Source organism: Neoarius graeffei, chromosome 8 (genome assembly GCF_027579695.1).
Source record: "Neoarius graeffei isolate fNeoGra1 chromosome 8, fNeoGra1.pri, whole genome shotgun sequence".
Lineage (NCBI taxonomy): Eukaryota > Metazoa > Chordata > Actinopteri > Siluriformes > Ariidae > Neoarius > Neoarius graeffei.
In genome coordinates, this window is record NC_083576.1 from 33,239,171 (window position 1) to 33,263,555 (window position 24,385).

Sequence of the window (24,385 nt, forward strand, 5' to 3'; positions counted from 1 at the left end):
GCCACAGAATGTTAACAGCAATGTAATGCCTTTTCTGGCTAATTTTATTCGTCTTACCTCCAACAAAGTGGTCACTACACAATCGTTGGTGTGCCGCTATCCATCTTCTCCGTCGGTCAGCATCTACCAGGATCCGATAAAATGATAACCCTTGCCTTGTTTGTTGATGGTTACTACATCCAGGTGCACAACAATATAGTGGCATGATGGAAGTCTTGCTGAAAATAAACACTTTCTTTGCTGCCGTTCCTCAATGCTGGCTGTGGTAAACTACTGGTAGTACACGTCCAAAATGGCGGCCGCGTTTGTCGTGACGTCACGTGAAAAGGATCCGTAGTGAGGTTTTCTGCACGGAGAAACCTTTGTGGAAGGAGTGGCAGGTGTTAGCACTTTGTAACAGTAAGCTTTCTGCCAGGGGACATTTTTGAGGACATTGTCATTCATTAATAAATTGTAAATTGTATTCTGTGGTGTAAGAGGAATACAATTCAGGAATTATTATTTAAATTAAGAATATAGTTGCTATGCTATGAGAGGAATAAAACCATTGTATAGTTATTGGAAAATAATCGACTTTTGGGTGGTAACTAACACCACTTTCATTATAATGGGACACCTTGTTGTTTTACTCCTTGCTTATGGTGAGGGGGGCCCCAACCCCCTTTCAGGGTCACATTACCCAAAAGAAAGAATATTTGGTGGTTTTTACATCCATTTTTTTCTTTTACTGTTTTTATTAACCTTTAATGTATAGAGTCTTGAAAACGTAGTTATGCCCTACTGTTTTTCCAAAAATGCTGAGAATGTTTTTACTGTACTATGAATTGTCTAAAAGAGCTTGCTTGTTTTTGTACAGAGAGAGGCAATTTAGTAATAGAAAGTATTCTCCTTATTAGAGCCGAGCACCAATCTCTGCCAAACTGGTGGCCAACATGCTGTCAGTTGCTGGAGCAGATCACATCATTACCATGGATTTGCATGCCTCTCAGATACAGGTGAGGTGGAATTGATTCTATAGACTCTTGAGTGCTGTGTGAATTTAATCTCTTTGCTTACATCTTTTAAGCTAGCTGGGTTTTTTTTCTGAATTTGGAATGTTTTTTAGGGTTTCTTTGACATACCTGTGGACAACCTGTATGCTGAGCCTGCTGTGTTGAAGTGGATTAAGGAAAATATCCCTGAATGGAAGAACTGTACCATTGTCTCTCCAGATGCTGGAGGAGCTAAAAGGTCTGCATAGCCTTTTCTGTCTGACCATTACACTAAATTCAAGAAGGTGTCAAGCTTTAGCTCATGTTAGGTTTACATTCATTTCATTTATTTAAGTCTCAGGACATGCAGTGAGGTCCAACTCTTCCCTGAAGAACCACAGTGACTGTTTTAGAAATGTTGGGGGTTTATTACTTAAGCTGTGGTCACGCTACAGCTTGCGATGCTTTGCGATGGGTTACTGATGAAAATGAGACGTTTTTGTGGCAAAGTGCAGGCGAACTAAAAGTTGTGGTCACACAGACTGTCATGCCTTTGTGCTTGAGCCTCCAGAGCATGTTGTGCATGCTCTTGGGACCCAGTCGTTATGGGAAACACCTGATGCTGATTTGAGTGCTATAAGGACACTGTTTTCACAGAGAGACTGCAAAGTATTATCATTAGGGTTGGGCGGTATTACGGTAAGAAGGTATCCCGAGGTATCCAAAAGTACTAACGGTATCGGTCTCATTACCGTCATTTTAAAAAAATATATAATATCTAAATAAATATGGAGTACATGAGGTCATAATATAAAATAATAAATTGAAGATCATCCCGAATAACTGTGTGATCGTATTTTCACTAATTCTGTCAATTTCCTAAAGAAGTTTTCATCGCGTGCAGGGTTGTTTATGTCGTTACCATGGCAACCCTGCGTGACATTTTGGAGTCTGACAGAAAGCTTCGCAAGAGACTGAGCCCGGGGGTGTCATGGCTCAGATGGCTAAGGCACCGTACCATAAATCCAGGGACCCGGGTTCGATTCCGACCCGAGGTTATTTCCCGATCCCGTCTCTCTCTCCCCCGCTCATTTCCTGTCTCTCTATACTGTCCTATCTAAAAAAAAAAAAAAAAGAGACTGAGACCGCAGTTGAAAGATGGCAAGTCAAGATAACGAGTTAGTGGCAAAAAAAATACAACATCGGCAGTGTGGCAGCATTTTGGTTTCAAACCAAACGAAAAATCTAATATGTCCCCTATGGCACACCATAGCCTGGGGTACTCCACTTCCACGAGATCTCTCCAATGAGTTGTGTTTTGAGTAGGTTACATGAGTAACAACAAGGTAAAATAATATAACGTATGACATTTGGGATGTGGGTAATAAACGTTTGAAATGTCATCTACTGAAGAAACGGAAGAAAACATCGTAGCGTAAACTGTTCGGTTTCTGGTGGGAATTAGCAATGCGCTTGCTATCTTTGTTGGGTGTGTTAAACCGTATGGATTTAAGTGGAATAATTGTAAGGAGTTATGTGATCAAGACAACGTTTTAAGCAAGGTAAGGCCATTTGATTATTAATTTCCCCGCCATGGCATGACGTGGGCCCATATGATTTTGCCTTGTGCAGCTATCACGCATTTGAATTAGGTTCGCCTCATTTGCGCTGAAGAATATGGTTTATCGCGCAGTCTAAACGGACTTGGGTGTTGGTTGATTCTTTTTCTTTTTTTTATTTCCCATGCTTGAAAGGGTATGATCCTGCTCATCGTGTACTTTTTTTTGATGGAGCAGGTGAAATAGTGCTGCAAATGGCGTTTCAATGCAGACATGTGTAAACGACAGTTGAATGCTATTTTCAAGATGAAGGAAGAGTTGCGTGATGCTTTGAAATATCTCTTAATGCACAAAATTCGCTTTGCTGCTTAATCCATACCACAATGCACACAATTCGCTATGCTGCTTTTAAATAGTACATTTGAGGCATAGGCGCACGTTACACAGTAGGCCGAAACAAAATATTATTTTTTTCTCGGTAATACCGTATACCCCGGGAAAACACAGAGACGGTTTAAAGGTATCAAAATTTGGATACCGCCCAACCCTAATTATCATCACCATTATGTTTGTCTCTAGCCATGACTGGTTAAATACTCTGCTTTATGACTGTTTTTTGCTTTTGATTTCGTTTCTGTTTTGTTACTCTGACCTTGCCACATGTTTTGTTTTTGTAAATATCACACCTGCTCATACACTCTTTTTTTTTTTTTTTTTTTTTTTCTCTCTCTCCTGCACTTACAACCGTCTACCACCACATACCACACAATACTTTGCGAAGTCTCTGAAGTGTCCTTATATGTGCGTGCTGATTGCACTCAAATCAGCATCAGGTGTTTCCCCATAACAACTGGCTCCCAAGAGCATGCATAATGTGCCGAATTTAACTGCATTTTTCAAGTTTCAGGGAAGGTTAGGCTATACCAAGCCACTGTGTTGACAAGGCTCCTGTGAGTATCGGGGTCATGGATTTGAGACCCCATCTCAAGAGGCTCGTCAAAGGTTCCCCGAGCTTAAAGAAGTATTCCCGAACCCAGCTGCAGGTATTTGCCGCTTAGTTTGCTGAAACATTGGCACAAAATTTCAGTGAAGTTTTTCAGGATGTTTTGGCCACTCAAGAGGTGGAGAGACACAAAAAAAAAAAAAAAAAAAAAACTTGTGAAGCATAGAGAACATTCACCATGCATCGCAAAGTTTGTGGCAGTGCTACCAATTTTTCATCACCAGGTATTCGCAAACCCATCGCAAGCTGCAGTGTGACCAGGGCCTTACACAAAGTTCATATTTCCCGGTCATGTTTGTTTCCAGGCTAGCCCATGCCATTTGTCAGTCAACCTCAGAGGGCTGTGGGGATTTATTTGTGTGTATGTTTAGATTAGATAAAACTTTATTGATCCCTTTGGGCGGGTTCCCTCAGGGAAATTAAGATTCCAGCAGCATCATTACAGATGAACAGAGAAAATAGAGAAAACTTCTAGATAAATTAAAATAAATTATTTACATATACAAATATAAAAAGAATAAGATATGGGAAGGGGGGGGCGGCACGGTGGTGTAGTGGTTAGCGCTGTCACCTCACAGCAAGAAGGTCCGGGTTCGAGCCCCGTGGCCGGCGAGGGCCTTTCTGTGCGGAGTTTGCATGTTCTCCCCATGTCCGCGTGGGTTTCCTCCGGGTGCTCCGGTTTCCCCCACAGTCCAAAGACATGTAGGTTAGGTTAACTGGTGACTCTAAATTGACTGTAGGTGTGAATGGTTGTCTGTGTCTGTGTCAGCCCTGTGATGACCTGGCGACTTGTCCAGGGTGTACCCTGCCTTTCGCCCATAGTCAGCTGGGATAGGCTCCAGCTTGCCTGCGACCCTGTAGAACAGGATAAAGCGGCTAGAGATAATGAGATGAGATGGGAAGGGGGGAGGAGGAGGGGGGGGGCGGCAGAAGAGATGTTGCAAATTGTCCGCTATTGCTTATTGTTAGGCTAGGCTACTGCTCCTTCCCATCCTCTGTCCTCCTGTTACCCCCCCCCCCCCCCCCCCCCCCCAGAGAGGAGTTGTACAGTCGGATGGCATGAGGGACAAAGGAGTTTTTGAGTCTGTTCATCCTGCACTTGGGAAGGAGCATTCTGTCACTGAACAGGCTCCTCTGGTTGCTGATGACGGTGTGCAGAGGGTGACTAGCATCGTCCATGGTGTTCAATAGTTTGTCCATAGGCCTCTTCTCTGCCACCGTCACCAGAGAGTTCAGCTTCATGCCGACCACAGAGCCGGCCCTCCTGATCAGTTTGTCCAGCCTGGATGCGTCCTTCTTGGATGTGCTGCCCCCCCCCAGCACACCATGGTGTAAAACAGGACACTGGCAACCACAGACTGATAGAACACCCACAGGGGTTTACTGCAGATGTTAAAGGACCGCAGCCTCCTAAGGAAGTATAGCCTGCTCTGTCCCTTCCTGTATAAGTGTTTGGTGTTGCAAGTCAAGTCCAGCTTGCTGTCCAGCCACAGCAGGGCTTGAAATTAACTTTTTTTTCTTTGTGTCCCCCAGTGGTCCCGAATTCTGTGTTGTATTGTCCCGAATGGAAGCAATAGTGTCCCCATTTTTTTCCTCTCTGAAATAACCAGTGGTTAATATTATCATATGAAGTTACTATTATATTTGTAACTATGCGATTTTGAACCCTTTATATCATTTTTACAATAAGTCACAAGACACAAGCGACACGTCCTATACATCATCTACTTCAAAATTACAGTTATTGCATTTTCAGTTTATTAAACTTTGACGATCTCACTGTATGAATAGATACCCGTTTATTTAAAGGGGCCAACTAGCTCATTCAGAAAATGTTTCAACTCCCTACATCTGCAGTACACTTTAGTTGAAAATAAGACCCCTTTTATGTTCATTTCATCTACTTATACCTTGAATATCTGTTGGCACTTATAAGGCCAACTTATAATTTTCACCATTACCGTTATCCATAGCCCTGTGATGACCTGGCGACTTGTCCAGGGTGTACCCCGCCTTTCGCCCGTAGTCAGCTGGGATAGGCTCCAGCTTGCCTGCGACCCTGTAGAACAGGATAAAGCGGCTAGAGATGATGAGATGAGACCGTTATCCATTGCCGTTACCCATTTTTATGAACTTTCCGTTATCCATTTTATGAACTTTCGCTGCCGAAACGTGGGTGCAAATGTTAGCAACATCAACATAGTGCCAGGTCCTAGCCTAGTTGTGCTGCTGACTGACTAAACTTTCTGAACTAGAAAGACACCAAGAAAACTCACTTATTCTGTTGAACGGTATCTTCCGTCAATATCATCCACATCATTCCTGTTGTATTTTATAACGTGTCTAACAGTGTTCATTCAGTTGCTAGCGTTGCCTGCAGACCAGGCAATGACACTTTGGATCCTGAAGGTCCCGGAGACGTTATGTCTGGGCTTTCAGTTTCTTCCCCGCGGTCGGTCCGCTTCAACCACTTAAGCATTTTTGTTCTGGCAAGAGTCGGCGCAGCGTGTGCGGTAGCAATTCCATTCCAAGTCCATATAATGCGGACTCCGGCCGAAGATTCTAGAACAGAATGCGCTGCTCTGTAGCCTACAGATGCAGGTGCATCGAAAGTGTAGCTACTATGTATTTTTCGCTGTTAACGTTTTAAAATTGACAAATTAGGTGAATGTCTACGCATGTGTTACGGCTTTGTAAATATTAATGTAGAACTTTTTTTCTAGATCTATTTTTTTCCATTGTCCCAGGATTGTCCCAGATATGATAATTTTGTGTCCCGATGACATTTTTTATGGTCCCCGGGACGTCGGGACACCGTTAGTTTCGAGCGCTGAGCCACAGCCCGAGGTACTTGTAGGTACCTTGTCTCCCTCGATCAGAACTGGTCGTGACCTTGGTCTGGACCTCCCAAAGTCAATGACCAGCTCCTTGGTCTTCGAGGTGTTGAGCTGCAGATGGTTCCTGTTGCACTACACAGCAAAGTCCCTCACCAGGCTCCTATACTCCTCCTCTCTGTCGTCACTGATACACCCAACGATGGCTGTGTCATCGGCAAACTTCTGAATGTGACACACACACACACACACACACACACACACACACACACAGGTGTGTGTGTATATGTATATGGGACATTCCAGCGAATGGGTGCCATTTGCTTGTTGTACCACTCCCAAATTAAACTTAATTTGTTATATCTTTTCAACACTGATTATAATAACACACATATTTAACTATTCAAAATGTGTATTGGTCAACCTCAGGCTACGTTACAAGGTTTGGAAGTCAAAGATGGCTGCATTTTTTTCAGTCCTGTTACCAAAACTCTGAAAGTAACAGGACTGAGTTTTTAGCCTAGGATTAGCTAATACATGGAATTAAGCCACATGGCGTCATCGCTAATAGCATGACCACACTTAGCACATTCTAGTGATTTACCAAAAATCTATATTTTTAAAATAAACATCATCTAAGAAATAATTTAAGTAACAGGACAGTATGTTGACATTGACCTTATCAGTCAAAGTTAAAAAAAATCATCAAATATACAGAAAAGTAAATGAGAACTAACTTTTGGTCTTCCCATGGCCTTCAGAAGACACAACTGATGTAACTTCCAGTTGAGCATGTGATTTTTATGGAATGTTCCAAATTTGTCAGATAGGGTAATATGTTTGGGTAACAGGACTGAGTGAAAAACCCAGGGACACGACTAAAATGTGTATTTTAACTAAGATATTGTGGATTTCTTATGAAAGAAATATATTTAAACCATGGATAGGATATGGAGTCACACAACCGTGTAAAAGAAATACTGTTTCTGAAGGATTTTAATCATAATATTTCATAGTTAAGTATAAAGTTAGAGTGCGGGGACAGGTAACACATGCTATTTTTCAGTGTTTTAAGTAGTTTTTATTAATCCTTACAATTATATCTTAAATTTGAAATCAGATCAATGTGCAGGACATTCTGCGTAATAAGGAAATGTATTTTAAAGTGCATTTTTATGTGCATTTATACATATAATTTTCTAGGGACGGAAATGGCACCGATTCGGTGGAATGGTGTGTGTGTGTGTGTGTGTGTGTGTGTGTGTACGCACACACGTTTTACTGGGAAATGCATCACCTTGTATTTTTCATACGAGCTACATCTGCAACTTGGAGAACCAAAACCGTGACTTAAATAGAGGAAATTACACGGTGGCATGAAGATATGAAGTTTATCGTCTTGTGTTTTAAAATATTTTCACTTGTTTGTTATGCTCACTTGTGAAATATGCTTCACAAGTGAGTGAACAATTGAAAATATTTTCAACACGAGACAATAAACTTCATATCTTCGTGCCACTGTGTAATGTTATATAGAGACATCCACAAAAAATATGCAAGTTAATCAAAATAATTTTAATTTTGAACTGTTTCGATATTTTGACAATGTACATCAAGTCAGCAGGAAAACACTGGGAGTGAAATATCAGAAAATGTCACTCAGGTCCACAGTGCATTTTGTCTGGAAATTGCAAGTTTTTCCAACACGAGAAGATCAACTTCATATCTTCAAGCCAATGTGTGACTGATCCATCTATCTATCTATTGGCACATTCACAAACATTATAAAGTACCCAAATTTATCCAGACAATTCACTGATTCCCTCATGCGTGAGACAAAGAGATTTATGGCATGGTTTTGGTTCTCCATGTCCCAGATGTAGCTCACATGAAAAATACGAGTTGTGTGTGTGTGAGATAAATAAATACACAATCTCTCTTGGGGGGGAATGAAATGTAGTATATAAAATTTTCAGAGAGATTTTGTACTAAAGATGAACATTACATTTTGTGGAACTTTACTTTGCTCCTCTGCTTGATGGTGCAAGAATTAGAAAACAGGAATCAAAACCTCAACCGAAACAAAGATTCTGTAACCATAACAGATGCTCATTTGCACACAGATTCAGCATTTTTCCTGTTAATTCAACTATGTGCTCTTTTTGCAATCCCGCTTTGACGTAATATTTGCATTAATGTTTTACCACTGGTAGGGTCACGTCTATAGCAGACCGGCTGAATGTTGACTTTGCCCTCATTCACAAAGAGAGGAAGAAGGCTAATGAGGTGGATCGCATGGTGTTGGTGGGAGACGTGAAGGACCGTGTGGCTATCTTGGTTGACGATATGGCTGACACATGTGGCACCATCTGCCATGCTGCTGACAAGTAACACACTGTTTTTCTTTCTACTGCTCTTTACATCAAGAACAATGTAATAAGGAATAAATGAACAGTCATTTCAGACTGGGATGACCACAGTTCTGCATCATACCTTTTATAACATCCTTCATTAAAATGAACAGCTAATTACAAAAGCATTCATGAGCTGAATTTATGGGGGGGACAAATTTCTGTTGTAGAGGTCTTTTGAAGAGTTTGACATTCCAAGTCAAAACAAGTCGCTTATTGTCATACTCAGGATGCACCAAAATATTTGGCCACATTAAGTTGACAGACAAAATTTACATTGGTAACATTTTTGAGTGAGTACAAAATGCTAAATTTAAATTGTAATTCTAACACACTGGAACAATTCCAGCACGTTGATCACTGTTGACCTGATTGTTTGTAACTTGTTACATTTCCAGACTGGTTTACACAAGGGCAAAATCCAATAACTAAATTTGAAAGTCTTTCTTTTTTTCTTCTTTTTTTTGTGCACAGAAAAAATATCGGCTAAAAGTTGGACAACTGTTCGTGTAGTTACTGTGGCTTGTTTTTTGATGATCGTAAAGTTGTGCTCAGGACACACACACACCAATACCATCTCTCCCAGAAAAATCAACCAATCTTGTGCTAGTTCTCAAAATAGAAATAAATTAGTCCTTTAAATGACCATGAATGTAACCAGAATAAAACATTTACTTACAATGAATGAATGTGGTAAATATTGTGGATCAGTGTATGTGCACACCAGATATTATAGTGCAAATAGTGTTCTATACATTGAAACTGAGTCAGGTTTCTTTCTCTCAATCTCATATTTCTAGGCTAATATCAGCTGGTGCCACCAAGGTGTACGCTATCCTTACCCATGGCATTTTCTCAGGGCCTGCCATATCGCGCATCAACAACGCCTGCTTTGAAGCTGTAGTTGTGACCAACACCATTCCACAAGAAGAAAAAATGAAGCATTGTCCTAAAATACAGGTTGGTTTTCCAGATGTGTATTAAATAAGGCTGCAGGATAAATGCTCAGAATCAGTACAGTTGATTATGCAAAACCAATGAACAAACCATACAGGTGCTGGTCATATACTTAGAATATCATGAAAAAGTTGATTTATTTCAGTAATTCCATTCAAAAAGTGAAACTTTATTATATTCATTCATTACACACAGACTGGTTTATTTCTTTTAATTTTGATGATTATAACTGACAACTAATGAAAACCCCAAATTCAGTATCTCAGAAAATTAGAATATTGTGAAAAGGTTCAATATTGAAGACACCTGGTGCCACACTCTAATCAGCTAATTAACTCAAAATACCTGCAAAGGCCTTTAAATGGTCTCTCAGTCTAGTTCTGTAGGCGACACAATCGTGGGGAAGACTGCTGACTTGACAGTTGTCCAAAAGACGACCATTGACACCTTGCACAAGGAGGGCAAGACACAGAAGGTCATTGCTAAAGAGGCTGGCTGTTCACAGAGCTCTGTGTCCAAGCACATTAATAGAGAGGCGAAGGGAAGGAAAAGATGTGGTAGAAAAAACGTGTACAAGCAATAGGGATAACCGCACCCTGGAGAGGATTGTGAAACAAAACCCATTCAAAAATGTGGGGGAGATTCACAAAGAGTGGACTGCAGCTGGAGTCAGTGCTTCGAGAACCACCATGCACAGACGTATGCAAGACATGGGTTTCAGCTGTCGCATTCCTTGTGTCAAGCCACTCTTGAACAAGAGACAGCATCAGAAGCGTCTCGCCTGGGCTAAAGACAAAAAGGACTGGACTGCTGCTGAGTGGTCCAAAGTTATGTTCTCTGATGAAAGTAAATTTTGCATTTCCTTTGGAAACCAAGGTCCCAGAGGCTGGAGGAAGAGAGGAGAGGCACAGAATCCACATTGCTTGAGGTCCAGTGTAAAGTTTCCACAGTCAGTGATGGTTTGGGGTGCCATGTCATCTGCTGGTGTTGGTCCACTGTGTTTTCTGAGGTCCAAGGTCAACACAGCCGTCTACCAGGAAGTTTTAGAGCGCTTCATGCTTCCTGCTGCTGACCAACTTTATGTAGATGCAGATTTCATTTTCCAACAGGACTTGGCACCTGCGCACAGTGCCAAAGCTACCAGTACCTGGTTTAAGGACCATGGTATCCCTGTTCTTAATTGGCCAGCAAACTCGCCTGACCTTAACCCCATAGAAAATCTATGGGGTATTGTGAAGAGGAAGATGCGATATGCCAGACCCAACAATGCAGAAGAGCTGAAGGCCACTATCAGAGCAACCTGGGCTCTCAACACCTGAGCAGTGCCACAGACTGATCGACTCCATGCCACGCCACATTGCTGCAGTAATTCAGGCAAAAGGAGCCCCAACTAAGTATTGAGTGCTGTACATGCTCATACTTTTCAGTTGGCCAACATTTCTAAAAATTCTTTTTTTGTATTGGTCTTAAGTAATATTCTAATTTTCTGAGATACTGAATTTGGGATTTTCATTAGTTGTCAGTTATAATCATCAAAATTAAAAGAAATGAACATCTGAAATATCAGTCTGTGTGTAATAAATGAATATAACATACAAGTTTCACTTTTTGAGCACCTGTATAATGATGGCAAATAAAACCAGAAAAGCAGTGTTGAATCATGCTGTTGCATACTTATCACTGCAGGGTTACAGCCAGTGACTTTATTTATTTAAATCTTACATAGTAGACCACTTGAGTGAGGGGAGGACCATAGTTACTTAGCGTGTCTCGGCTTTTCCTAAAACATTTCTGGTTGTGCTTTTTTAAATAAATGTAAAGGTGTCAAAATGAGTAGCTCGTAATTGATTAATCTCCTGAGAAGTGAACAAACAAGATGTGTATAGAAATAAATGTTTGATTGTAATTACCAGGTCCTTTAAACAGTGTGAGAAAACAGCTTTTTTTTTTGCCCATGGACTTGAACCTAATCCTTGAAGTGATGTGTATCATCACTTTTGTTTATATGGTACAGTGGGGCAAAAAAGTATTTAGTCAGCCACCAATTGTGCAAGTTCTCCCACTTAAAAAGATGAGAGAGGCCTGTAATTTTCATCATAGGTACACTTCAACTATGAGAGACAGAATGGGGGGAAAGAATCCAGGAAATCACACTGTAGGATTTTTAATTAATTAATTGGTAAATTCCTCGGTAAAATAAGTATTTGGTCACTTACAAACAAGCAAGATTTCTAGCTCTCACAGATCTGTAACAACTTCAAGAGGCTCCTCTGTCCTCCACTCGTTACCTGTATTAATGGCACCTGTTTGAACTCGTTATCAGTATAAAAGACACCTGTCCACAACCTCAAACAGTCACCCTCCAAACTCCACTATGGCCAAGACCAAAGAGCTGTCAAACGACACCAGAAACAAAATTGTAGACCTGCACCAGGCTGGGAAGACTGAATCTGCAATAGGTAAGCAGCTTGGTGTGAAGAAATCAACTGTGGGAGCAATTATTAGAAAATGGAAGGCATACAAGACCACAGATAATCTCCCTCGATCTGGGCCTCCACGCAAGATCTCACCCCGTGGGGTCAAAATGATCACAAGAACGGTGAGCAAAAATCCCAGAACCACATGGAGGGACCTAGTGAATGACCTGCAGAGAGCTGGGACCAAAGTAACAAAGGCTACCATCAGTAACACACTACGCCGCCAGGGACTCAAATCCTGCAGTGCCAGACGTGTCCCCCTGCTTAAGCCAGTACATGTCCAGGCCCGTCTGAAGTTTGCTAGAGAGCATTTGGATGATCCAGAAGAGTATTGGGAGAATGTCATATGGTCTGATGAAACCAAAATAGAACTTTTTGGTAAAAACTCAACTTGTCGTGTTTGGAGGAGAAAGAATGCTGAGTTGCATCCAAAGAACACCATACCTACTGCGAAGCATGGGGGTGGAAATATCATGTTTTGGGGCTGTTTTTCTGCAAAGGGACCAGGACGACTGATCCATGTAAAGGAAAGAATGAATGGGGCCATGTATCGTGAGATTTTGAGTGAAAACCTCCTTCCATCAGCAAGAGGATTGAAGATGAAACATGGCTGGGTCTTTCAGCATGACAATGATCCCAAACACACCACCCAGGCAACAAAGGAGTGGCTTCGTAAGAAGCATTTCAAGGTCCTGGAGTGGCCTAGCCAGTCTCCAGATCTCAACCCCATAGAAAATCTTTGGAGGGAGTTGAAAGTCCGTGTTGCCCAGCGACAGCCCCAAAACATCACTGCTCTAGAGGAGATCTGCATGGAGGAATGGGCCAAAATGCCAGCAACAGTGTGTGAAAACCTTGTGAAGACTTAGAGAAAACGTTTGATGTTTGCCATTGCCAACAAAGGGTATATAACAAAGTATTGAGATGAACTTTTGTTATTGACCAAATACTTATTTTCCACCATAATTTGCAAATAAATTATTTAAAAATCAGACGTGATTTTCTGGATTTTTTTTTTCCTCATTTTGTCTCTCATAGTTGAGGTATACCTATGATGAAAATTACAGGCCTCTCTCATCTTTTTAAGTGGGAGAACTTGCACAATTGGTGACTGACTAAATACTTTTTTGCCCCACTGTATATGTTCACCAAAGAAGCACTGCAAGTGTATTGGAGTTTGGATACTTAGAACTACTTTCTTACAGGAACGGTGTGAAATTTGTTCCTGTAAAGCAGATGGGATCTGTATTGTGCATTGGATAGTTGGAACAAGTCAAACGTTTAAAATGTACTTGATATGGTTTATTGCTTGAAGGAAAGTGAAAATTGCAAGCAGACACTGTACTTGTACAACTTGGTGAATTAGCTGTCTAATTGGTTTCTTGTATGGCAAATGAATGCATTATACATGCAGTTTGATTTTAAATGTCTGTCAGATTGGGTTTGGTTTGTAGTAATATTGCTGCAATTCTTGTGGTTGTGGAACAATATATGAAGGAAGGCTTTAAATGTCTTGTTCATTAGTAACTTGAGGTAATATTCGACAAGTGAACAACATGGTCCTAATTTTATAATTTTACCAGACACATTAATTATGGTGAATTATTCCTATTGTTTTGAATGCCAACTGGATATGACCTTGGTCTGGATATGTCTCTGAGCCCCTCTAGTGGCTGGCTGCAGTACAATTCTTCACCCTACCCGTTCCCATGTCGGTGAATGGAGACCAAGCCAAAGTTGGATTTTAAAGGTGCATTATGTAGAATTTAGTGGCATCTAGAAGTAAGGTTGCAGACTGTAACCCTTCCCTCACCTCATCCTTTCCAGGTACAATAATATGTATCTGCAGAACCAGTTGTACGCCAACAGTTTCATCCCAGTGGCAGTGCATGTGAGGCCACTTTTTATCTTGGTGACTAAGTTTTAGGTGGGTTCTGATAAATTGGTGATCTAAAACTCAAAGAAAACGCAGGGTTCCCACAGATCATGGAATATCATTGAATTTTAAAAAGTCTATTCCAGATGTGGAAAGTCAGGGGATTTGATCATATTTTGGGCCAAGTCATGGAATATCAGGGAATTTTGTTTGTAGCATGTTTAAATTTTAGTTGCCATTTTAGCAAAATGACAATATTTTTCATGCAATATTTCACTAGGTCTAAGCAGTGACCTACCCCCACACACACACGTTCCAACACAGTTCTCAAACTGCTTTTTTACGTCTCTGGTATTTGATCTTATTTTGGTATTTGACTTTATTCAGTGTGTCTTGAAATTAACTCTTGTACTATTTGACTCCGTTCAGAGCCACAACCAACTCTTACACAATTACTGTAGTTTTGCTTCCAACCTCACATTTTACACTCTAAACTCAAAATAGAGCAAAATTAATTATTTTTGAGGGAAATACTTTTAACTCTGGAAGAAATTGCTCAGTCATTTTTCCTGTGTATGGGACCAAGTCACACATGTGCAAGTCTCAAGTAAGTCTCAAGTCTTAACCTTCAAGTCCCAAGTTAGTCCCAAGTCTTTTTTGTCTTGGGCAAGTCAAGTCATGTCACAGGCTATGTCAAGTCAAGTCCAAGTCAAGTCACCTTAGGCGTATTGGCGTAATTTTAGCAGCAGAATATGAATTTAATACATTGAAAAGGCAATACATAAGTAAATTTCAGTAAACATCCCTGGCACATGTGCCCAACCTGTTAAATATTTGCATTTTAAATACTCATGTTCTGTAAAATACATCATGGAATAAAACAAAATACTAATAATGTCACAAAGTTATTTATTGATGACAAAATTGATTGCAAGATTGAAAGCCAACTAAGTTTCTCACATTGTCATCAGCCAACAAGAAAAATAAACAAAGTGTTATAAAAACATATTACGATAGGAGTCATTTTGAAGGAGTAATGTATTTTGAACTTCTTGGCTTGCTATGATAGTCAGAGGTATCGATGCCAGGTCCATAGTGTAAACACTCTACCATGTATTCATATTCACAACTTAAGCCTAGTTGATTGACCTTCCTGTTGTTTTTTCTTTTTTTTTTTACTGCTTTAACTTGTTATAAGTATTATGTTTCATAGTTCACACTCGCCTGCACAATAGATTCCATGATGCCTTGCATCACAAATTGCAGGTCTACACACTACTGCCTCATTCATTAATTTTTATATTTTATTTATTTCTGATCAGTGATGGGAATAACAGCAGCCGCTACTAACACCTTTACTTGATCCAGTAACAGGCCATCTAATTAATTATTAGGGATGCACCGAAATGAAATTTTGGGGCCGAAGTCGAACACCGTGTCTAATGCCGTACACACTATGTTTAATGTAATTGTACACCCTGAAGTTTAAGAACAGCAAAGGAAGATGAAAAATTCAGGGAGCTGTCGGTCTCATTTTTCACAATAAAATAAAACTAAACAATATATAAATAAATACATATAAATAGTAAATGCAAAAATTTATGAAAACAACACCCCATTATGGTAGCCTACTCATGCAGAGAATTGGCATTCTGTTATGTGCGTAGTTAAAAGAGGGTAGGACGACACCTTGGGTTAACAGGGGCATGAGCTCCTCCTATCTCTAATCACGTCAGATGAGATGATTTATTATAAGATACACGTGGAGAAACCTGAAGTGACTTCGATGTATGTTTGCGCCAGTAAAAAAAAAAACCCAAAGGATAGAGAAATGTGTCAGACATAATTTAGGTCTCAAAAAGAAGACCTGTTCGCCCGTGCAAAAGTGACATCATCTTAACCCATATGACAAGCTACAGAGGTGTGTGCAAAAGCGCTCTCGCGCTCTCTCGCTCTCCGAGGCTGCCTCAGCCTGTGCGGAGCGGGGACATATAGAACGACTTTGGCGCGGGAGTCTTGGTTCCCGCTATAATAGATTGTTACGAAAATAAATGTTAAATGAAATATGCATCCTGCGCATTCCTTTCCACAGGAACTTTGCTCACAACGTTTCGGTCGTGGCTAACGCACTGTCCTCCTTACCACAAGTGCAACGTTTCGGGAACAATACAGAAAGGACAGTGCGTGGGATTCATCTTTCCTTGAACAATTACCCAGAGACTTTTTAAATTACCTCACTGGGAAATATCCAGTGCACCTGTTCAGTTACAGAGTTGTACTCTCTAAATTGTAGTCATTCAAACTATTGTTTTGGTGGCCTGGTAGCCTGATATACTAAATGTAAATTCATGGTTTGGATGACTGCACAATTTTTCGTAACACTGTGTTACAGCGGGAACCAAGACTCCCGCACACAGTCAGCCTATTTTGCAGAGTTTAGTATTGCTGCTAGCCTGTATTCAAACAGCGAGTGGCATGCCGGTGAATCCAAATCGTGGCGCTTTTTTCAATAGTGCATGATAGGCAGTGGGGACGGAGTTTTCTTTTCTTTTTTGATCGGGTAGTGTGACGAAAAAAATGTGCAGGTTGCTGCACTGCTATTTCAAACGGCTATGATAAACTCCCCTGCCTCTATGCCCTATGGACAGTCTGGCTAATGTACACGAACACACTTACACGAATTTGTACTGCTCATGAACGTGTACATGTTCACAAGCTGACCATTAGCTTAACCCTGAAACAGAACAACAGGGTAGGAAGCTGCTTATGTTATTCAGCATCACGACTGCAAAGTGCACAATCAGCTTACTACTACTGATATATAATATCATTAAACTTGACGTAACTACATTGCTTACCAGCATTCACATAAGAATTTCACAATAATAAATTGAATCCCTAGCTACATCTGCAACGGCTAAAATCCTCCTACCACTCACTCTCGTGGCTAACATTGGCTAACGAGGAGTTTAGCTGCTATCACCAAATAACAACACATTAATAAACTTACTGGGCAGAATGGATCTTCAAATGCCGGACGAAATTGGAGGTCGTGGTCTGGCTGTCAGAAATCGTCACGTTGCAAATCTTGCACTGCGCCGTTCGTTGTTTACCTTCTAGGCAGTAGCCCTTGAAGCCGAAAGTGATTACTCTTGGGATGGCTGACATGATGATATGATGTGAAATCTGTGAACACATCGTGGCATGGGGCATGGTATATAGCCCACGCAGAGAGCGTGCCTGATGGACAGGGCGGTGACAACGCAACGGCAGTGCAATCAAAATTACTGAAGTATGTGCATATTACATTTTATTTTCACAATAAAAACACGATGGAAATAACACTCGAGTCACTCAAGTCATCATGTGTCAAGTCAAGTCCCGAGTCTTAAACTTCCAAGTCCGAGTCAAGTCTCAAGTATTTTCATGTTTTGTCAAGTCACAAGTCATGAAAACGTCGACTCGAGTCCAAGTCTCAAGTCCCCACCTCTGGTATGCACTACAGTGCACGCATATCAACTGAAATGCTCATAAGAAAAAGAAAAAATATTTACACTTACTTGAACTGATCTTCGGCTGGATCGAGTCAAAGTAAAAGAACAAAAAAGGGCACTGCTCATCAGTGTCGCAGTTCTCAAGATTGAATTGATTCGCTGTCCTGAATCATCCGAAGCGCATAAAATCTGTATGCCATCTTGCAACAAGTTTTATCTCCAAATAGCCTCAACTATGTCTGACCGATTTTATCCTGTTTATGGTGGGCGTTCCCACTGTGAAAGAGAAACCAATTGAAACCGAAAGAGTGAAGGTGATTGTCATGCTGTTACCGTGTGAAGTGTCTTTTATGAATGCGTAAGTGGGAGTGCTGCACTCTGGCTCTGGTGTGACTGAGTAAGGTGAAAAGTTTTGTTTCATCTACTTTAGGTAATTTAAAAACTATAATGTTATTTGGCAGTGGGCACATAGGAAAGTATAAAGTTTGTCAATATGTATATCATGCTTGTATGATAAACTTGCAAAGATATTTATCTAAATACATGACCTACTCATTCTAAACCTGTTGAGCTTCACTGGCGAAGCTCTCAACCCCAAAGGGTTAAACTCCAGTAAACGAAAACAGAGCATGAAAGACCACTTTTCCTTTCAGATGGGTAACTTGCTGCAGAGGTCGGAGCTAGATGAAACTCATGGATAATAGTGGGACACCCCCCACCCCACCCCAAAAAAAAAAAGTTTTGAACATAAAGGGGCATCCACACAGGAAGTGATTTTTCAGCAATGTGACAAAAAGAGACCATGTAAAGTTGATGAAATTCAGTGATGTATCGATGGCAGGCAAAATAATCTCAAGCAAATTCGGCAGGTACGGAGTTAAACTGCTCTCAACTTTTGAGGCAATGCAATTGGGGCGACTACAAATAGGAGCAAAAGGAATGTTGAATGACGGGTGTCTCCAACACACAGTTCCCCAAAAAAATTACTGTAAGAAGACATCCTTGACTTTGATTCCTATGTCAAAAAGATGCACAAGATTAGCAATGAAGTCACTTAGCTGCACAATGTGCCACCAGAATGTGCTCATTATTAGCACCAAGACTTCTGATTTATTTTGGTAAAATGTTTAGCCAATCATTTTCTTTCAAGATTTATCTGACTTTTGATTACAAGAATCGTCGGTATCACCAGTCACTAGATATCTCGACAGTTATCTTAGTACGGCCATTTCTCAACCATTTCTACTTTATGGCCCACCTATTCATACTTGTAACAAGTTGGGGCTCATTAAACATCCCCTATTATTTTGGTTCATCTGTTCTATTCGAATCTAATAATCTATTGTAAAATGTATTAATAGAATGCAAGATCACTCTCTGTTATAGATGGGAGCCCAGGAATTAATTAAATGCAATAAAAACAAACTGTGTTTAATTGTAGGTATTGTATTTAAAACTGTATAGATGTGCCAGAAGCCAAACCATGCATGCAGGGCATTCTCAGTCACAAGGAATTAATGATCCAAAAGTGGAGTCTGGTCCATTAACACAAGAACTTATTGCCATGTTTATGTACAACAAACAAGCAAGTTATTAAAACCAAGAAGTACATTCAAAAGAAGTGAATATAGAAACCAATCAATGGGATGGATCCTTACACACTAGTAAGAGTTTTTCTATGGGGGGAATTACTCTTAAAATTTATTTTAAAAATTTAAAATTTGTTAAATTTAACATTAGTAGAATAAATTTTGATCTTATTGTAGCCATAACTAAATACAAAGTTGATAGTTATGCATACTATTAATTAACTTAATGTGAAGATAATTAACAGATAATCAACAGATTTTAAGGGTTTTTTTAAGATTGTGTATATTTTTAGTCTTTTGTATCTGTACATGCACGACCCCACCAGCTCTGCTGATTAACTTATCGTGTTTAAATGAAGTTATTTGTTCATTACGAGTTGGAAAATTATCCATCCGTTGATTTCCCCAACATCTCAAACTACCTGGTGCTGCAGACATCATTCTACATGGACAAACGTATGAAACCCTGGAAGAGCATGGAGCCGTACAACTTTTTATATGTGCCTGGGTTAAAGATCTGGGGATCAGGACCCAAGATAAATCCTATATCGTTTATGCCCAGGAAAGGAGGAATTTCTGGGCTTTTTGTACACGTCTTTGCAATGGTTGCTTGCACGCTATAAGTTTTAGTATCGGGTGTAAACTAACCACAGCTGCTCAATTCCCAATCCTCCCTGCTCTTCTCTTCCTGGAGGCATCATGCAGGCATCACAGATCCATATAATTTACCCACACATTTATTCTGCCCACTGTAACGCGCTTGCTCTCTCGCTCTGTGGGCGTGCGTGCGCACGCATGCACGGGTTAAATGCAGAGGAGGAATGTGTTTTAAAAATAAAGGCTTGTTCCTCTTACCCACAAATGTATTATTCTTACCCACATGTATTATTCTTACCCACAAATGTATTTATTTCACTTGAAAAGTATTTGGCAAACCAGCTACCAGATTTGGGACACTATGACATCCTGAACTATTTAGTATTTGACTTCAAACTTGGGGGATGGGCCACAGCCCAGTGGTTGAGAAACACTGTCTTGGTAGACAGCTTAAAATGTGCCTTAACAATACATTACAGAAACCAGCAAAGGTTACACCTTTGATCTATAAACTATGCTATCTTTGAAGTGTAAAAAAATTAAACGTGGGTGAATTGTCACTGTTGAAGTGTAGCTTTGTTCATATGCATATACTGGCCTTGTAGGGAACTAGCCAGCTACTGCTTGTTTCACTTGGAAACAATTGGGTGTGGGAAATGAGGGTTACCTAGGCAACCAGAGCCTGGAAGGTCCAGGCGATGAATGAATCACTTTATATATGGATGGCTCTGGAGACAAACTTTCAGTGATGGGTAATGAGCAAGTAGATTGCTTCCAGCTTGTATGCTCATTAAATGTTGACTTCTGTGTATTGGTATATTTTTAGTTAGTACATTACATTAGTTACTTATAGTTACATTACTTTGATGATAATGTTGGCTAACTTGCAAGTTGTATCTCTCGGTCATGACTTGAAGCTCTAAAATCTTTTCCTGACAACTATAAAATTTCTATGAAAATTGATCATTTAACATTTGTTTATCACACTGTACTTGCCACTTTTGAGTTAGCAGATGAACCATATTAAATTGCACTCCAAGTAATATCTTTGGCTACTGACCTGAACAAGTGGGTCAGAGGCAGATCCACTGACTGGCTGCATCTACTGCACATTTTCTTTCTTGCAGACCCTGGTTCCAATTTTCACAAAATGGCTATAGACTAAAGAAACCTGACAATTACTAGTTGAATAAAATGCTTGCTTCTGATCTCAGATGACTGTGATGTTTTCCACTTTCCAGGTGATCGACATTTCAATGATCCTTGCAGAGGCTATTCGGAGGACCCACAATGGCGAGTCTGTCTCGTATCTCTTCAGCCATGTCCCGTTGTAACCCCTCCTCAGTGTGTGTCCCTTTTTATTGTGTTTTATTACAAAAAAAAAAAAAAACAGGGGAGCCTGATCAAGTCATCAATAAGTTGTATCTGACTGAGACCCCAAAGGAATTAACCTCCTGTGAAATTATGGCACCCAGTCCACCTGTTGGAGCTGTTCACCTCTAGTTGAGGGTTCTAGCAAGACTTTAAATTCTTTCCCTTGAGGTTAAGACTTATGGATATTTAGTTCCTAGTCTTTAAAAACCTCCTTTTTTATTACCTAAGAAAGAGTGCCTCGATTAGATGTTCAGCCATTCAGGTCATAATCTGTTACACTTTAATTTATTTGGGCTTAATTTGTATAAGTAACTTGAGATGTGCATCTACACTGGCAGAAAATTTAATGTAGTTGAGTGAGGGGTTTTCCCCTACTTCTTAAATTTTTGTTTTAGTAGATGCTGGAGGATCGTAACTTGGGGTCTCTGCAGGCTGGAGCTTCCTTGAACAGTCTTTTTTTTTTTTTTTTCCATTTCTTTTTTCCACTTTTTTTATATTTTAAATTTGAAAGTATGTTTCACTTGGAATCTATCATGAAAGTGCTAATTCTGTTCATCTTTTATATATGTTGGATTTTTGTTTTTCATTTTCAAATTGCTAAATTTGTTCTTATTAAAATGAATTGTGACAAAAAGCAAGGAGATTGGCTTGGGATACTTTTTCTTAATGTTCATAGAAGTTGGATGTTCATGTCATGTATTGCTTTCTAAACAATTTTTTTTTTCTTGGAGTGGAGATTCTGGAAAGCTGTAGTTAAATTTGGTATTTAGTTTTAAACTGAGTATAAATTCAGCTGGTGATGTTGGGTTCACATCCATTAACTAACTTGGGTAGTGAAGAACATTTTACTTATTGACTCTGACAAGCTCTAAAACTTATTTTAAGAGAGAGGTGCCTCAGTTTTGAGGCAGGTAATTGAATCTAATTGGTTCAGCTGATTCCCATTAAAACAATTAACCTTGGCACTGCTGTTACTGGATATGTATACTTTCTTTGGTTATTTATTGTATCACACACATCTACCTTGGCTTGTGTGAGTTATTTTTCTCTGATTGTGATTTTCTATTTTAAAATATCTCAATAGATTATTTAATTGTCCAAAACCAGCCTGAAAACAACAGGAAAATGAGCATTAACACCATTTCAGGTTTTAGGAGTGTACTGGAGGGCCTGTTGAGGTGAGAGCTGGGGCAAACAACTTGCCTAGATGGGGATTTGAAATAAATATATATATATATATATATATATATATATATATATATATATATATATATATATATATATGTGTGTGTGTGTGTATATATATATATATATATATATGTGTGTGTGTATGTATGTGTGTATGTATATATATATATATATATATATATAATAATTAATTATAATTCTGTAGTAATGTGTGGCAAGTAATTTTTAAAAAATTGAGTCCAAAAATAGGATATTTAATCATTTTGTAATTTTCATAAACATTTATTTGTAAGGTAACCATTTTAATACTACTTTGAAGGCCTATTTAATCATTTTGGGTCAAAATCTTCATCCTTAGCCAAGTGTTTGCTCTACTCAGCTAGCATTAGACAAGTATTTAACATGTTAAATATATAATGGCCAAGTCAGATGTATACTGATCAGTTTATTTCAGATTAATGGACTCAAAAAATTTCTCTATTTCCCTTGTCAGGAAGGCAGGGAAGCCCCTGCAAGCTAAGATTAGGGAACAGGCTGTGGCTACCAGGAGGTGTCTCTCTGTAATGGTTTAGCATCACTGAATATTGTAAGAATCTAATACAGACAAATGAAGACCCTGCTGATGGTAACTTGTCACTCTTATGTGGTTCTCTGAACACCAGATATCCACTGGGGGCAGTGTTTCAACTTCTGGATATCTCGTAAATCAGAATTTCAGTTTTCATATCCTGATATTTACAGTCATGGGGGGGAGAGAAACTACACTCCTTTAATTCTATGGCCTAAATAACAATTGTGTGGTCCTCACCGACTTCTACAAGCAACCTCAAGTGACACAAAAACCACAACAGTTTTCATTATGTGGTCATTTTCCCCCAAAATGTAAACTAATGTTCAGAAACCAGAAGAGTTCTCTCTCTATCCCCCCCCCCCAAAAAAAAAAATTTAACATGAGCCTGCTATGTAAATCTAGAATGAGTAACAGTTGTACAGGTGCTTTGACACCCTGGAAGCCTTGTCCCTTCCTCCCATGTCGCGTTAGTCTTGTCTGCTCCCAATTTTCCCACTTGAATGATGTGCTGATGCAGCCCAAGACAACTATAGTCAGCAATCCAATCCTGTAGGAGCCAGTACCTTATTTAGTGGCTTGTACAATTTTGCGCTGCAAGTGCAATTGTGCTCATCACTTGTTTGGATGGCAGTGTGGCTTGTTTTCTTGATTTAATCTAACTCTATGCTAATGAACTGTGTAGTTGTTGCTGGTACAGTGAGTGCAGCATTGTGTGCTCAGATGATGGAAGCATTGCGGTTAGCTTATTTACACGCAAGCCAATCATCCAAATACAGCATTAATCCTTATGCTTCTTGCCATCAGAGATGACAGGGCTGCCTGCCTGCTTCTTGTGAATATTCTCAGTGCTAGAGAGAGACTGAAGGGTGAAATTTTGAATTTGAAAGCCTGCCCTTGGAAGTCAAACCTTCCAAACATCTGTTCAGAAGCAATGGGAACAAGAAATGGCATAGATTAATCATTGTGAACCAATCCTGTATCAGCAAGAACATCTGACAGTTTCAACATACAGAATGATAGAGTTTTTAAGAACCAGTTAATTAATTGCATGTCTAGAATCAGATGAAAATATCCATCTTTTCCTGAATCAGGAAGTAAATTTTTCTTCATGCTTCTTGAAGTTCTTTATGGTTGTCTTGCACACAGTAGGTAGGTTTGAATGTCATAACCTGGCACTGGCCCAAGATCAAGTTGTTTGCGAGACACCCTGCATCCTGGCCCAAGTATACTACTGCCAGAAGTAGTTTCAATCAGCTCCATCACAGAGAATAAATTCCTGCCAGCTGGAGCAACAAGCTGATGCATCCAATAAAATTGCCAGCATGTTGGCTGTGCTTGTGATATGCATGGCCATCTCAAAAGCCAAAATATTAGCTTAGCACCTACACTTAGTGTTTGGGCAGTGTGTACCGTACCTGTGTGTTACTTCGTTATTAAGCTTTTTACTTTCCTTTTAGAGCCGAAACCCTCCAGGAAATGCAGTAAAA

General features: G+C 39.8%; 1 protein-coding gene across 1 annotated transcript in view; it reads left to right on the top strand.

The window, feature by feature from the left end:
* Nucleotides 1–22,101, top strand: part of prps1b (phosphoribosyl pyrophosphate synthetase 1B) — a 78,797-nt gene extending 56,696 nt beyond the window's left edge. The window contains exons 3-7 of the mRNA XM_060927592.1: nt 897–995; nt 1,106–1,230; nt 8,581–8,754; nt 9,579–9,738; nt 21,007–22,101. Of these exons, the coding sequence (XP_060783575.1) occupies nt 897–995; nt 1,106–1,230; nt 8,581–8,754; nt 9,579–9,738; nt 21,007–21,099 (651 nt within the window). The 3' untranslated portion in view covers nt 21,100–22,101. The remainder of the gene's footprint in view (nt 1–896; nt 996–1,105; nt 1,231–8,580; nt 8,755–9,578; nt 9,739–21,006) is intronic.
* Nucleotides 22,102–24,385: the final 2,284 nt, after the last annotated feature.